We start from the raw sequence: 17,310 nt of genomic DNA, 5'->3' as shown, positions 1-17,310 counted from the left end.
ATGGGCTGATACTAGGCTTTTACTCTACAGTTTTATATCCAGGTAGCTAGCAATTCAGTGCCACACTAAATGCAACAGAGAAGCTTCTTCCAGGATATCTTCCCTATTGCTTCCCCTCTGAGCCCAGAGGGATCCACAGTCCAAGTGTTGGCTAGAAATGGAAATGCAGCAGCAGGGGGGATATCCTCAATCACTTAAGGTATGCTGGTTGTTCTTAAGTAATTTCTCATTCGAAACTCAGAATTTAAAAGAATTTCTAACAAATTGATTAGGGACATTTTTCTCCCTTCCCCTTCTTCATGGATTATCATTTTTTAATGTTAAGCAAATGCATGATTTATTCATTATTTGTTATTAACATATATTGACATCCTCAAAAGTATAATGTTAAGGATCATTTGCTCTAGTTTAAAACAATTATAGGAATATATAATAGGGATATATAGGAATTATATAATCATTGTAGGTTACAAGAAATCACAATCTCGCCCTCACTTATTTCTGTTGTTGTTTAACTAGAAATGAAAATAAAACTATGTCTTGGTTTTTCTGTATTTCCTTAACTGAGTTCCATTTTTTCTCTATCATGAGGGATGGGATTCTACTGCCCATTTGTTTGATCTTTTATAGTGAATGTGATCATTTTCCTCATTCCACTAAGAAAAAAAACACCTAATATTTTCCTGTATATAAAAAAGATAGTTTGTTCCTCTTAACACTGCTTTCGCTTTTTGTCCTGTACCTTAAAAGTGATAATTTACTGAGAAGTTGAGAAATAAGGAAGGGATCACTTCAAATTTTATATATACATTTGAAATTTATGTCTACAAGGCAAAATTTTGATGACAGAAAACTTCTAGAAAATAAATAAATACAAGTTGGGACAGAATCCATCAGGCAGAAACAAGATGCCATGTGTGGGGCAAAGCTAAGAAGGAAATACATGCATCAAGCAGAGAGTTTATTAGATCAGTTAAATATGTGTGACCTGCAGGGCCTCTTCTGAATTTCCCTATCTTTAAGAATGCTCTATAAACAAAAATATCTTCATTCTATAAGGTTTTTCTCTCTTAGAGACCAATTTTGGAAGTGATCCAGTCTCGGAAGGCAGTCACTTTTGTATAAACACCAGGCTTGTTGGGTTGCCCGCATTCATCGCCCCAGCTCACTATTCCAGCAAGGTACCAAATATCTCTAGCATCTGAACTAACCAGTGGTCCTCCGGAGTCACCCTAAAGGAGAAGAGAAATTAGTAATTAATAATTCAGTCTGCAAACCTAAATAAGAGACCAGGAAAAAGACTAATCAATACAAAGTAAAAATCAAAATCAACAAGCAGCTATAAACCAGAGACTCACTGGGGGTGGGGGGGAGGGAGAGGTGAGGAAAGAAAGGACTAGAGTCAAAATAAGGGGGAAGGGGGGTGTTGCAATTGTATGGGGAATATAACCAAAATGAAAATGCATACATTGTGCAAAAAAAAAAATCAGTCTGTTTACAGAGGTATCTATTAATTTTACAACTTACGTTTAATGAAAGGAGTAGTTTCAAAAACTCTTCAGTGTATTTAAACACAGACCTGATTCTGTCTAAATGTTGTTTATTCACATAAAAAAGGAACTCCAATGCTTGTAGAATTGGATTAGCCTCAGGGTTCAGTACACTGATTAAAAGGTTGCATCTCTTCAGAGAACAAAATAACTCCTTGTACAGGCTGCCTCTTTATCATTGTGACAAAGCTCCCAAAATAAGGGTGAGGAGTCTTACTGATAAGGAACACTGACATTAGAGTCAGATATCTGGGGTTTAAATCTCAAATCTGGCCTTTAATTTACTTATTTGTAATGCACCTAATAATACCTCCCTCTGACAATTATTTAAAAGAGTACATAAGACAGTGAATATAAAGTGCTTAACATATGACTCACACAAAGCAGAACATAGTGCATAGAGTGTGTGTGTGTATGTGTATATATGTGTGTGTGTGTGTGTGTGTGTTTATATCTTGTGAACTCCAGAGTGTTGTTTCTTTTTACAGGTCTTAAAAACAAAGTATTAGCTGACCATTCCCCAAAATCTGGATCTCTAATTATAGTTTAGTTGAGAGTTCATTGAGTGTTAAGTGCTAATGAAGCTATTCATTAATTAATATATTAGCTCATTAACTCCTGTCATTCTGGTTACAAAACCTGAAGCTGGGCCTCCCCGGTGGCGCAGCGGTTGAGCGCTGGGTTGCGAAACTGCGCGCGGCCTCTGCGGCGCCGGTTCGATCCCCGGCTGCTCCCCGGCCACCAGAGGAGGGTCCCACATGGCGTGCAGACCTCTCCTGCCGCCCGCTGCTCCCCTCAGCAGTGTCCTTCGGTCCTTCTGCCTGCTCTGCTCCCCGCTCTGGCTCTGGTGAATTCTCTCACCCTCCCGCGCTTCTGACTGTACCCAGTGCATGTATAAACAAAAACAAAACAAAACAAACCAGCAAACAAATAAATAAAGCATGCCTCTATAAAAAAAAAAAAAAAAAAATTTAAAAAAAAAAAAAAAAACCTGAAGCTGTTTCCTTTTTAAATTTCAGCAATAAGGATACTGACACGTAGAAATTAAGTAGTCTAACGTCACATGCTATTCAGCAGCAGAATGTAAATTTGAATAAAATGGTCTAACTCAGATCATGCCTCCCCCCACTTATGTATTATCCAAACTTTTCTCTGATTTTCCTTTTGTCCATGTAAAATCATTAATAAATACTAACTGGATTTGAAACAAAGTATCATTTTTAAATTCAAAGTATCATTTTTTAATCCAGTAAGCATTTACCCTCATATGCAGTAGGAGATATAAAAGGAGAACAAACACAGGGGCCTTGCCCTCAAAGCATTTGCTTATAGAAATAAGAGTTGTCATCTGAAGCTATTTGAAAAGAAATCATTTTAATAATGAAATCCAAGCTTATGAGAAGATAGAGCAGAATAGGATGAAGAAATAGTAGATGCCAGAGACAACAAAGTTTAAATCTATTTAAGAGATGAAGCAAATGAGTCTGAAAATAATTAAAGAAAAAATAGCTTGTAATTACAATATTACGAGCTGAAAAAAAAAAAAGATGTCCGAAACATCAAATAGAAAAAATACAGTCTCTTCTGCCAATACTAGGTAATTCTCATGGGGGCGTTATATTAGTAAGATGGAAGTTGTGGGCCTCCCCGGTGGCGCAGCGGTTGAGCGCTGGGTTGCGAAGCTGCCCGCAGCCTCTGCTGCACTGGTTCGATGCCCGGCTGCTCCCCGGCCACCGGAGGAGGGTCCCACATGGCCCGCAGACCTCTCCTGCGGCCCGCTGCTCCCCTCAGCAGTGTACTTCGGTCCTTCTGCCTGCTCTGCTCCCAGCTCTGGCTCTGGTGAATCCTCTCACCCTCCTGCGCTTCTGACTGTGCCCAGTGCATGTATAAACAAAAACCAAACAAACAAACAAATAAATAAATAAATAAACATGCCTCTATTTAAAAAAAAAAAAAAGATGGAAGTTGTGATGGTTTATAAGTATTTTGTCTGAAGTAGAGGAGCCAGAATAATAGGAGTAGAATTATAATCTTCAGAAGAATAGATTATACTATCAACTCAGCCAATGGGGCTCTATTTTAACAAAGTGTGGAAAGACACCCAGGACATCCCCTGTCCCCAAGGATGTCCAGCCTTGCTTAGGTCTTAAGTCTTGGCAGGTTGTGCTTCCTCCTCTACTCCATGTGCACTGTCACAGTCCCAGCAAACCAGTATTCCACTTTGTTGTCTCTGTGCATTTTTAACTTCCCCTAAATCAGCCACCAGTCACTAGGGGCACACTGTCTGCCCAAGTTATTTTTCAAAGCACCATTATTATATTTTTAATTAGTGCTACTTCTCTGATTACAAAGTTATATAGTCTTTGAGGGCCTCCCTGTGGCGCAAGGGGTTAAGACGCAACCTATGAGACTGTCTGCAGCCACTGCAGCACAAGTTCAATCTCCAGCCGGGGAGCTACCCACATGGTGCAGCAGACCTCTTCTGACTTGTCCACTGCTCCACTCAGCAGTGTATTTCAGTAGATGCACCTGTTCTGCTCCCCCCTCTGTCTCTGGGGAGACCTCTCACCCCCCACACACACACTTCTGGCCTGTACCCCAGTTCTTGTGTGCATAAATAAATAAATCTTTGAAGAAAAAAAAAAAGCTATATTGTCTTTGAAGGAACTGTTGGTCTATCTCTAATCCTGTTTTTCCTATAAATCTTATTCTTTTTAGTGAGTGGTTTAGTGAGAAAACAGAAAGTTTATTAAGACTGTCTATATCATAACAGAAACTTTTAAAAACAGAAGAAGACAAACCAGGAAGCAATTGTAGTGATCAAGATATGACATACTGAAGGAATAAACTAGTGTTAACAGGAACAATGGAGACCAAAGAAATAAACCTGGAAGACATGGTCAAGATGGAATATATTCTAAAACTTAACTGTGAAGGCAATATGAAGGTAAAAGACTATGAAACCCAGTAACATAAACAAGAAATTTGAAAATGGAATATCAGTTAACATTTCAAGACACCCATTAAAATTGAGATGACACATACACAGATTTTAGTTTTATATTAGCAAATAAAACTTAAAGTGGAAATGCTTTGAAAGTGAAAAGTGAGACTAAATTTGGATAAAAGGTTAATTTTGAGACATCGATTGGAGAGTCAGTAAAGCTGATAGTTAAGTTCAAAAATAAGGCCATTTCTTTGAGTGAGTAGATAGAAATTGAGAAAAAATACATCTGACATCTGTGTCTCGATGAGTAGGAAGGCTGAGAGAGAGAACGGGGAACCAAAACAAGGAACCAGAAATGACTGCTTGGAGACAGAGAGGAGAAAATCAACATATTTCAGGACCAAAGGACCCAGCAAAAGATCACATTTTAAGAAAGAGTTGGGAAAGAATAAAAAAAATGCAAGTAATGATTTTTTTTAAAAGATTTATTTATTTATACAAGTACTGGGTACAGTCAGAAGTGCGGGAGGGTGAGAGAATTCACCAGAACCAGAGCAGAGAGCAGAACAGGCAGACTGACAAATACACTGCTGAGGGGAGCAGCGGGTGGCAGGAAAGGTTTGCATGCCATGTGGGACCCTCACCCGGTGGTGGCAGCTTTGCAACCCAGCGCTCACGCGCTGCGCCACAGGGGAGGCCCCAAGTAATGATTTTTGCACATAAGCTTATTGTTGATTTTTGAAATACTAAAATATACGGAGTCAGTTGAGTGGCAAGAAGTTGTAGATATTACATAGAAAAGAGGAAAATAAATGGGTGCTGGGTCACTCCAGAGAGAGGAAAATAGAATAATTGTGGAGCTTCCTTGCCTCTCATCTTAATTTCCTAAATTTGTAAGGGATATTTATGTCTAGGTAAATAGGGGAAGTATTTATAACAGATAGTCACTTCTAGGTAAAATAAGTGACAAAATTTCAGATGAGATTACATGACATTTGGGGTTTACTACAAAATATATCTGCAATGTTTTTGGTGGGGAAAGGAAAAGGCTAAAGGGATTATATTAAGATACATAGGGATGATATTATTCAGCAATCAAAAAAGATAAATTCATGCCATTTGCAGCAACGTGGATGGAACTAGAAGGAATTATGCTCAGTGAAATAAGCCAGGAGGAAAAAGAAAAATATTGGATGGCATCAGTGTAAAAAAAATAATAACAGTACAAAACACAGTAAAGCAAAAACGGACAATTATAAACTAGAGACATCCTGCAGGGAAGGAGGAGGGAGAGGGATCAGAGAGAGGGAGGGAGGAGCCCAGGGGACTGAGGTGATGGCGCACGGGTGCATTGGGGAAGGAAACTCTATGGGGACTACACCTGAGGGGGTGAGGGGAAGCAAATATTGTTTAAAAATGAACAATGATGTAAAAAATTAAAAAAAATAAAACATAGTAGCTAAAAAAAGATACATAGGGATGATATAAGATTGGTCATGAGTTGATAATTGTTGAAGCTGGATGCTGAGTACACTGGGGTTCATTATATTGTTATCTCTGCTTTTGGATAGAGTTGAAATTTTCAGTAATAAAAATCTGAAAATGAAACACCTAAGAGACATATGACTTTTCCTCTGAAAAGATACTTTCAAATGCTTAGTAAGTTGGAGGCAAATAGGATGTGGAAGATTAAAACAAGATTAGAAGATAAGATTAAGACAAGATCTATAACATCTAAACAGTGGTTTTATGACTGTCAAGAAGACAAATAAAATAGTTTATTCTTGTTATTCAGGTATTTATGTTCTATGAAGTTGCTGCAAACCTAAATTACTGAATGCTGAATAATTGTTCTTGGAGGAAATATAGGATTAGATTTCCATGAGCCTCTGGTTAGATTTTTGTCAACTGATCAATACATGACCATGACTTAAACCATGTTATTTAATGTTATTGATTCATAACATTGAAGTCACTACCAACAGCACTAACTCAAGTCTTAAAGCTTGTCAGATACACACATTTTCTCCAGAAGGCACATCATAGCCATCTTGCACTTCCTTACAGCATATTTGGGAACTACTTTAAACAGCAAAATCAACAAAACAATATGCACAATCATGTGGAATTAAATAAATTACAAAAAGCCCCCAAATGTATGGCATGAAAACTGCAGCAAGAAAGCAGAGAATCACATTAGATGACTCAAATTTTTGAGTCATTGTGAGCATGCACATTAGATGACTCAAATTTTTTGCCACTCTGTGTATGTTTGTGAATGATCACGAAAGTGTCTTGAGTATTGCCTTTAGTTTACAAACAAATTTTAGCAAATTAATGAATTCACAAACATGTAACTTGGAAATAAGAAGGAATGAATATATTTTCAAGTGAATATTTTATTAAGTTGATTTTATTTTGGAAGGTTTGTTTACAGAATCACCTTGAATTTTTCAGTACAATTTTGTATCTGCATTGTTCCATATCGTCCTCAACTAACTACCAGGGCCTCAGAGCAGAAACAGAAACAAGGAAGTAAATCCAGTCCTGGGCATTTGTGAGAAACATGGAGAAAGGTCAATGGGTGAAAAAGTTTAATGTAGCAAACTGAACAATAAAAATTTGTCCAGCAGGTCTACATTAAAAGTGGTTAGAAGCACAATAGCCAATGTCAGATTCCTAGTTTTTGCATTGTACTATAGTTATATTAGATGTAACCTTGGGGATACGAGGTCCCTGTGTAGTATGTATGCAAATTCCTGTAAATACATAATTATTTCAAAATAAAAGACAAAGCTATTTAACATACTAATACATCAAACCACTTACCTGGCATGCATCTCTTTTTCCTTTCAAGGAGCCAGCACATAACATTCTAGGAGTTATGACATCATTGTAAACTTGAGGTTCGTTACAGGTTTTAGTATCTATGAAATCCACCTGTACTTGCCGAAGATGATTTTGACTATAACCTAAAGGAGGGAATAGTCATATATTTGAAGACATACATATATTCTATAAGCCTTAAGAAAGTCTCCTATAACAATTGAATAAGATGGTGGTAGAAAATAAGGTTATGTATTTTTTTCAGAGTAAATATTTCCTAACTGCTTTAAATAGCTAGATGTCTAGGAAAGAAACTCAAAACTGTTTAAGTAATTTTGATTTCATTGTTAATTTTGGTAGGGGGAAATAGTGGCTTTATGATTCTCTGACCTTCACAATGAGATATACTGATGATTCCTGATAGCTTCTGGGGTTAAAAACTCAGATACACAGTATTTAATCTTGCAAACACTTTAGTAAGCACCATTATTGTAGTAGTAGTGATGTACTTGATAGTAACCTAATGCAGGAAGGAATTTAGTTATCTTCTAAATGACTTAGTTCATATATGACCAACCCACCAACATATTTTTGTATAATGACATTCTTTAAATGTCTTAGAATACCAAATTAGATTACTCTATTTGAGTTTCTTTTCAGATTCTCACCATCATTTTGCAGTGCTCCAAATCCTGTCACGAACATCTCATCACCTGGTTGAAACTGGTGGGATGCTTCAGGGAGACAAACTCTGTGTACCGCATTTGTGTAGGGAACAGGGCTAGAAAGCTCTACAAGTGCAATATCATAGTCATGTGATGGATATTTGTATTTTTCATGGACAATTATCCTCCGGAGGTTGCGTTTCATTTTTGGAGGTTTTATTGTTACTCCAAAGGAAGCAGTCCATCTGGCTGCATTCTTATAACTGAGGAGAAAGTATTAAGAATAAATTCCACTTTACTATCTTACCACAATAAAGTTTTAAAAAAACAATTTAGTCTGCAGGTATTATATAAGTTTTGTTTTTCAATGCATAGTTTTTATGAATGGAAACAAAATCACTCCAACCTGAGAACTCAGACTCAGGTCAGGTCAGGTGGAAATCCCACGGCATCTATCTTAGGATATACATGCTATTTTGCATGCTGAGTACCCACTCCAGAGCCTAAAGCTTTTTGACATTTCTGGGCATAAGTGACTCCAACAGGCAAATGGAAAGCATATCCTGCACAAGATGAGAGAACTAAATGTATTTTATATGCACCACGTTGCCTAGGCATGAACATTTTTCTCTTAAAACTGGAAATGTTCTACAATAGTTTAACAAACCTGTATTAGTATCCTATATACTATAGACATTTTACACTTGGTTGAAAGGTCTCCATTCTCTGAAATAAAGCTACTCAACCTATTCAGTTTTATCATTTGTTACTATCAAATTTCTTTATATTTAAATTTTCTTACCAAGTAGAATTTCCCCAATGGGATTAAATCTATAATCTCTGATAGAGATACACAGCAGAGAGATATAGCTCCTTTCTTTCTTTCTCTCTTTCTCTCTTTCTCTCTTTCTCTCTTTCTCTCTTTCTCTCTCTCTCTTTCTTTCTTCAAGTACTGGGTACAGTCAGAAGCGCGGGAGAGTGGAGAGAATTCTCCAGAGCCAGAGCGGGGTGCAGAGCAGGCAGAAGGACCGAAGTACACTGCTGAGGGGAGCAGCGGGCGTCAGGAAAGGTCTGCACGCCATGTGGGACCCTCCTCCGGTGGCCGGGGAGCAGCCGGGGATCGAACCAGCACTGCAGAGGCTGCGGGCAGCTTCGCAACCCAGCTCTCAACCGCTGCGCCACCAGGGAGGCCCTATAGCTCCTTTCTTTAATATAAAGTACCAAGTCCAAATATGATTAACTTTCTTTAAAATTCCTGCTTCCTTTACAAATTATTGTGTATTTATAAATGGAAAATTTCTCTACATGTATTTTGACACAATTTCCATTTCCAAATTAGGAAAACTTTGCTAAAATTTAAAACATTCTTTTTGTGATATATGCATTATCTTTATACTGAATTCATCTCAAATTTCATGAGCTATTTCCTTCCTGCCAAACCCCAGTGCCCTTTGCTTAGCCCAATCTTTGTGAGATTCAGGACTTACGTTCTAAAGCAGTGAGCGGCACTCACGAGCCATGTACAATTAATTAATGTTGCTCCACAGCGATGGGCCCCATCCCATTGCAAGCTAGCTTGCCATGGCCATTCACCCTCTTCCACTTCGGTCCCACCAATAATCCTCAGACTCTCTCTTGAGGTTTTATTCCTTCGAGTCCCACAGCCTGCCAAAGAGAGATTTTGTATTGTTAGCAGATGTTTTATGTGTCAAATTGCATTTCTAAGTCCCAAATATTTTGTGCTTTTTGCTCCAATAGTATCATTTTCTCTTGTTCTTAACTTGTCCTGTAGTGTTTCACTTATTTAACTCCTATTTAACTTATCACATTTAGAGCAGTCATTATCTCCTCTAGGATGCCTTCCCCTGCTTCCCAATGTAAAAATAATTATATATCTGTAAATGGTGTATGCAAACATATTCATGTATATGAATATATATATTCTTAAACATTGTTTATAATGGGGGTTCTCAATCTCAACACTGCTTATATTTAGGACTAGCTAATTATTTGTTTGGGCGGGGGATGCGGGGGAGCCTCAGGATTGTCCTGTGCCTCATAGGATATTTAGAAGGATCCCTGACCTATGCAAACTAGATACCAACAGCATCCCCCACAGTCAAAATAACCAAAAATATTACAGTGCGGCATGTTCCCTCAGGAGTCAAAATTGCCCTTGCTTGAGAACTATTGCTTTAGAATTAAGTCTCATGCCTCTTCTCCCATTGGACAAAGAAAATATCTCATTCATTTTACACTCATTAGGCACTGTGTTAGTGCCTAACACAGCACTAGCACATAGTAGGTTCCAAAGAAATATTGGTGGTAATAATATGTGCTCTTTAGGTATTGGGTTTATCCTTTGGTTTTCTGTTTAGTTAAATTCGTGAATTAACCAATATTCTGAAATGCTAACTGTTACAGTTTCTTCCATTTTTCAAGATAACTGTATTATGTACTAACTCTGTAACTATAGAATTTATGTCTAAATCATGCTGGATAACTCTGCTATAGGAAAGGAAAATACTAGCCCTAAAGTAGTATTTTTAAAATACATATGTATGTATATATATAAAATCTGCACCCTCAGTAATTTGTCAATATATATAACCACCGCATATTGCCTGCAATTTTCATAATATTAGAAAAATAACATTAAAATTATATTTATGGTAGAGTAACAAGAAGTTTCTGCCTCCAGCTGAAAAAAATACCAACATACAGACTACTTTCATCTAATCTTTAGGGAAATTTTATAAGAATATATAATAGATATCTACAATCAAAACGTTGAGATGTAAAAATTTTTGCCTCTTCTTTAACAATTGCACAACTCACTTTTACTACAAATGTTAATGGTACCCATACATTTACTCCAAAATTCTTCCAAGTTTGTTATTTATTCCATAATAATAAAATGAGCCTCTGAGATAAGATAAAGAAACTTGAGCTGTGCACTTTATTCTGACCCAATAATACCACATAAAGTAAGCCTAAACAATCTAGTGTTAACTTTCTGTAATCAGATAATACAATTTTAATAAATATATTAAAACTTACAATTGTTCAGAAATGTGTCTGTTTCTGTCCTGTTGATTTCTGAAATACACACAAATGGTTAATAGAACAGGATCAGCACATCAGAATTGAGCAATGCCTCTGAGGACTTGAACTACTAAAGGCCACATAATTCTATAAGATAATATCTCTAGGTTGCAAAAAAAGCAACACTGTTAATTTATTATAGACATAGTATATTCATAACCTTGGGGAAAAGGAAGTTCTCAAAAATGTTTCTTAAAAACTAGTGCAGATAAGAGTCAGCAAGGGAGGCCTCCCTGATGGTGCAAGGGGTTGAGGCACAACCTATGGGGCTGTCTGCAGCCACTGTAGCATAGCCACTGTAGCACAATCCCCAGCCTGCCAGGGAGCTGCCCACATGGCGCAGCAGACCTCTCCTGCCTCGCCCGCTGCTCCCCTCAGCAGTGTATTTCAGTAGATCCATCTGTTCTGTTCCCCACTCTGTCTCTGGTGAATCCTCTCATCCCCTGCACCTCTGGCTTATACTCAGTTCTTGTATGCATGAATGGATGAATCTTTTAAAAAAAAAATGGAGTCAGCAAAGGAACATTTTTATAATATAAATATAGTATAGTATAAAATCTTATAGTATAAATTTTTATATACTTAATCCCTCTTCCCAGTAATTCTGGTCTGTAGGCCCAGGAATCTTAATTTTGTGCTAGGAAATAAGAAGCAGGTAGCCCACAACCTCATTAGGGGAAGTGCTATTCTAAACCATAGGATTGGAGTCCCTCCATACAATGATATTTTTATTGACTATTATTTCAGATTATGAAATTTATGGGCATAGCTTCACTTGTATCGCATGTCCAGAGATTAGTCCTCACTCCCATTTAAAACGTTTTCATTGTCGGTTGAAAACGACAATGCCTCACTCCCTGGTGGCGCAGCGGGTTGAGCACCGCACTGTGAAGCTGTCCGCAGCCTCTGCAGCGCGGGTTCAAATCCCCGCTGCTAGGGAGATTCCCACATGGTATGGCAGACCTCTCCTGTCTAGCCTGCTGCTCCCCTAAGCAGTGTCTTTGGTCCGTCTGCCTGTTCTGCTTCCGGCTCTGTCTCTGGTGAATTCTCTCACCCGCCCATGCCTCTGACCTGTACCCCAGTTCTTGTATAAATAAATAAATCTTATGTAAAAAATAAATAGATAAATAATAAAAACAATGTCATCCCTTTCTAGGTTCTTTCTGCTAAAGTATTAGCAAGACAATTTGAAGGTAAACCCATTCAACTCTATCCACTGACTTCTCATCAGTCAAGCCCTAGCCCTAAGCAAACACTGAGACAACCAACATACATAAAACTCTAAGCACTCAAATTTCCTAACAGCAATTTGACCAAAATATTCTCTTTAAACTTGGCAGTATGGAAGTAATACATGCAAAAATTTTAATATTAGTTTTTCTTTCAGTGTTTAATAGTGTTGATTTACTAGAATTCTGTATTCCTAGAAAGGTTATCTTTTTCCTCACCTGGCTTTTCATAGAAAATGGCAAAAATAAGGAAGAAGTGACCACTTTTCAGTAAATATTAAAAAGCACCTCCTTGGGCTTTCCCTGGTGGCGCAGCGGTTGAGCACTGGGTTGCGAGGCTGCGGGCAGCCTCTGCAGCGCTGGTTCGAACCCCGGCCACCAGGGAGGGTCCCACAAAAACAAACAAACACCTCCTTAATCTCCCTGTTTATTTCAAGCAAGTCCTAAAGAGAGTTTTGGCTTGCATGTTGATACCACTAACAGGAGGGACTTCAGGAATGTGTGATTTATGCAGCTACGCTGAGCAGGAGGCTATGTTTTCTGTTTGAACCAGAACTTGCTTCGAAAGCAGAAAGAAGTCATAATATTCTAATAGACAGGTGCAAACAAGGGACACCATTAATTTCTTGCTCGCATTGCTTCTTTGTATCAGCCAACAACTTGTGCTTATCATAATTACATAGAAGAACTTTTCTGTCCTTTCCTCACTTAAGCTGAAGGTAAAAAGTGTTGGTAAAATGTCTACTTATCAAGAACAAAAATAAATAAGGTCGAATTAGCTTGAACAGTGTTTCCATTGATCTAGTAAGAACCAAAAAGTATGCATGTATGAACTATCAAGTACAGTTGTGTAATTTTCATGATCCACATAAATGTTAAATGCTCTTTGCATTATAATTGACATTTCCCAATATCAAGGTGAGCAGTAAAACTCATGCTAGTAATCTAAAATTTTTTTTTCACTTAGAAAATCATTAATTAGCAAATAATAATACCATGACAGGTCAAGAGAGACAATGAAAGAAAGTTCTTTTATTCTACTACTTTTAACAGAACTCAGAACTTTTTAACTGCCTTTTGAAAGACTCCAACTGTATTTGACTCCACAAATTATATAGCTGACCCTGACTATTGGAGCCTGCCTTTCTAAGTAAGAAAAAGGTCTTACCAAGGGCCTGGATATCCAGTATTATATCCATTAGCCACATGTGCTTAGAGAGCTACTGAAATGTAGTTCTAACTTGAAATGTGCCATAAATATGAAATATACACTGTATTTCAAAGCCTTAGTAGAAAAAAATATGAATAATTTTCACATTGACGACTTGTTGAAATAATAAATCTTTAGATATCAAATTATTTCAATGAATTTCACATTTACTTTAATTTTTTAATGTGACTACTAGAAATTTTGAATTAATAGATGTGGTGCACATTATAGGTCCACAGACTAAGATTCCTGTGTAACATATGACTTTAGCTCTTTTTTTCTTTTTTTTTAAAGATTTATTTATTTATTTTACACAAGAACCAGGGTACAGGCCAGATGTGTGGGAAGGTGAGAGGAATCACCAGAGACAGTGTTGGGGGAACAGAACAGGAGGAGTGACGAAATACACTGCTGAGGAGAGCAGCAGGCATGACTGGAGAAGTCTGCTGCTCCATGTGGGACCCTCTACAGTCGCAGGTCGACCAGGATCGAATTGGTGCTGCAGAGGCTGCGGACAGCCTCACAGCTCAGCGATCAACTGCCTGCACCACCAGGGGAGGCCCATGACATTAACTCTTATTTCCACTGAGGATTTCCTGTGTTTCCTAATGTCTAGTAATGAAGACCTATCATCATTTATTTTGCCCTTGTCCCCTTAAAACAACAAAACAAAAAATACCAGTTATTTCAAATTAGTCATAAAATATACCAAAACCAAGAATAAATATAAATTTTTCATTGGTAAATGGTCTAAGAGAAGCTATAACAAGGTATATTAATGACATTTGCATAGAAGGCAAAAGTATCTAACCTCTAAATTCTCAGAATATAAAATGAAAATAATAAGAAAAGAAGAGGAACATATATACAAAGCCACTTTCTCCATTTATGGTTGGATTCTCTAACTAAAGTATAAGGCCCAATATAGCAAAGGAACCCAGTCCTGGGAGTTATTTGTATTTGTATCGGAGGCATAATATTTGGGCAGTATTAAAAATTTAAAATACTTCATTAAGACAAATTTAATGCCAAAAAAAAAAGACCCAAATTAAAGGACATTCAAAAAAACGTTTTTAAATGTGCTCAAGACCAAATTTAACATGTAGCTACTCTGTGTAAGAGAAATACAAGACATAAGAGAAAAAAAATTACTTTTAATTTCAACTGATTCAGGATCTAATTCAGGGGGTCCTACAGCATCTTGTAGTTTTTCATGCAGAATACGTTGAATACGTGTGTTCAGGGTTTCAGGATCCTCAGTAGAACGAAATCTAAAAATCAGCAGCATATGAGCTAGCACTCCATGGTACTCTTGACTATGGGCCAATAAAGAAAAATTTGGTTTTAAAACATATTTCAGAATAAGATTTATGATACTATTACAATCTTTTTTATCATTCGAAATACACACAATCTAGAATTTAATTTTAAAAGATCCAGTTTGTTTTGATCTATATTATAATTATTTATCACACATAGACCTCCCAACTCAGCCTCCCTAATAGTAAGCTAGCGTGCTCAAGGTCTTCCTTCTCACAATAAGGTCTAGTTAAATACATATTTTATCAATGTAAAAAGACATTTTGGGGCCTCCGCTGGTGGTGCAGCGGTTGAACGCTGGGCTGCAAAGCTGCCTGCAGCCTCTGCATCACAGGTTCCATCTCTGGCCACCAGCGAGGGTCCCACATGGTTCCACAGACCTCTCCTGCCATGCCCGCTGCTCCCCTCAGCAGTGTATTTCATCATTCTACCTGTTCTGTTCCCTGCTCTGGCTCTGGTGAATTCTCTCACCCTCGTGCATTTCTGACTGTACCCAGTGCTTATATAAATAAATAAATCTTAAAAAAAAATACAAAAAGACATTTTGTTGTCAGCCATTCAAAATAATCAAATATGGTGAATATCACCTCTGCTTTTGATCTTCAGGTTTAATTCCCAATGTCTTAAATCCAATGATTTTTCTTAAGCAAACTTTATGCTCTCCTAAACAATTTCTAAATCTAAGAATATTAGAAAGCTTGACCAAATTACACTGACTTCATATATATGTCTTTTTAAGATATAGCATTAATATCCTTTGTGTTATTTGAATTTGTCGCTACCTTGGAATCATCACTGAATTCTTTCTCATTCTCTTTCAGCTACTCTATCCCCTCTTTTCCATATACACTTAGTTCCCTAAGAATCTGACTCCTCACTATACCACATACCCTACTTACATAAACTGTAAATAGAAATGTAAATTAGAATCTTATTTTATAGAGCAATTTTGTTTATTATAAATTTGATAAGCCATCCTCTCTGATGCAGCATTTCTACTTTCAAAAATTTAATCCTCAAAGACACTCTTGTCTATTCAAGGAGATATGTGTGTGTGTATGTGTATGTTCATCATCACCATGTTTTAAAATCAGAAAACTATGTGACAATCCAAGTATCCATCAGAAAGTCATTGGCTAAATCAACTCTGACTCAGACCTATAGTAAAATATTACACAGTTGGTTAAAGAATGAAATATATGATTTATATACAGTCATTAGAAAGCTGTGCAAAAAATAAATTGCTAAGAAGATGTGTGACACCAGAAGGGAGAAATCCTACACTGTCATAAATTAACAAGGATGTAAAATAATGGTACTTATTAATTTTTTTAATTTTAAATTTTTAAAAACGGAGGTGTGTTATTTGGGGAGTAGAATTGGAGAGGGAGATTTCACCTTCTGTTTTATATTATACTGAGGTATTTAAATCATATATTTTTTACACTGCTTTTGAAGTCTGAAGAAGCACAGGATTTAAAAGGATTAGATCTCATCCCTTTTCACTGCACTAGCATGCCTGTTCATCAACTATTTTTTTCTTCTCTTTTCTTTGTTTTTTTAAGTATTCCTACAGTGACAGGCAAATAGAAGTAAAAACAAAACCAAAACTCTTTCAAATATCCATCTCAAACCTTCTTATCACAGCAAACCTACTTGAAGGGATAAATTGTATTCTGCCTCATATTTACTTCACTGTAGTCTGCTTCCTCCCTCTCTATTCCACTGAGTCATTTCTCTACTTAAGCACTAATGACTGACTTCCTGTTGTCATAGCCAGTGGCTTCTTTTCAGTCTTTACTTGTTCTCTGAGGATTACTTGTCAATGCTAACAACTCTGTCCTGGAAACTTTGTGTCTTTAGCATAGTGGTGCCTCTCTCAAGATTTTTCTTTTCTCCTGCTTGTTGCCACTCTATTTCCTAGATCCTATTTTTATTCTATCTCCTAAATATTGTTCTTCAAGTTTTTTCATCTTTCTTTTTTTTTTGGTAATACCCTTTTTCTAAAAAAAAAAAAAAAAAATCAGTGTAACCAGACTTTCTAATACCTTCAATTGATGATGAGAAATTTATACCTTCAACTCTGTTTTCTTTTTCTTCCCCCAATTCAGACTCATGTTTCAATCTCCTGTGGTCTCTTAGTATCTCAATTCCATAGCCTATCTTTGTAACAAATTTGCACTTTTTTCTCTTGCAGTAACAGAATAAATAATAATGAGTAGCAAGATTACTAGGATAAAGAAACAAATCGGAAAGTGATTTGAAAGACAGAATTTGTTGAACTTAATTATCACCAGGGAAGGGAAGAGCACATAACGACTTTCAGGTTTTCATTAGTGTGACTGGATCTTCCTTTGAATTAGAAAATTTTCTGTAGACCTTCCACATGAAGATGTTTCATGGGGTGGCGTATAGTTCTAGAAATCAAGAAGCAATTTAGACTAGAAATAGAAATTTT

The 17,310-nt window shown here is 36.9% G+C and overlaps 1 protein-coding gene across 1 annotated transcript in view; it reads right to left on the bottom strand.

The window, feature by feature from the left end:
• Positions 1 to 1,070: 1,070 nt before the first annotated feature.
• Positions 1,071 to 17,310, bottom strand: part of LOC311170610 (transmembrane protease serine 11E-like) — a gene marked incomplete at both ends in the record, with an annotated part of 89,598 nt that continues 73,358 nt past the window's right edge. Inside the window, 6 exons of the mRNA XM_084232994.1 lie at positions 1,071 to 1,232; positions 7,327 to 7,469; positions 7,992 to 8,251; positions 9,476 to 9,653; positions 11,049 to 11,087; positions 14,685 to 14,848. Of these exons, the coding sequence (XP_084089120.1) occupies positions 1,071 to 1,232; positions 7,327 to 7,469; positions 7,992 to 8,251; positions 9,476 to 9,653; positions 11,049 to 11,087; positions 14,685 to 14,848 (946 nt within the window). The remainder of the gene's footprint in view (positions 1,233 to 7,326; positions 7,470 to 7,991; positions 8,252 to 9,475; positions 9,654 to 11,048; positions 11,088 to 14,684; positions 14,849 to 17,310) is intronic.

This window comes from Talpa europaea (genome assembly GCF_964194135.1).
Source record: "Talpa europaea genome assembly, chromosome: 5".
In the NCBI taxonomy this organism is placed as follows: Eukaryota; Metazoa; Chordata; class Mammalia; order Eulipotyphla; family Talpidae; genus Talpa; species Talpa europaea.
This window is presented reverse-complemented; position numbering and strand designations above follow the sequence as displayed.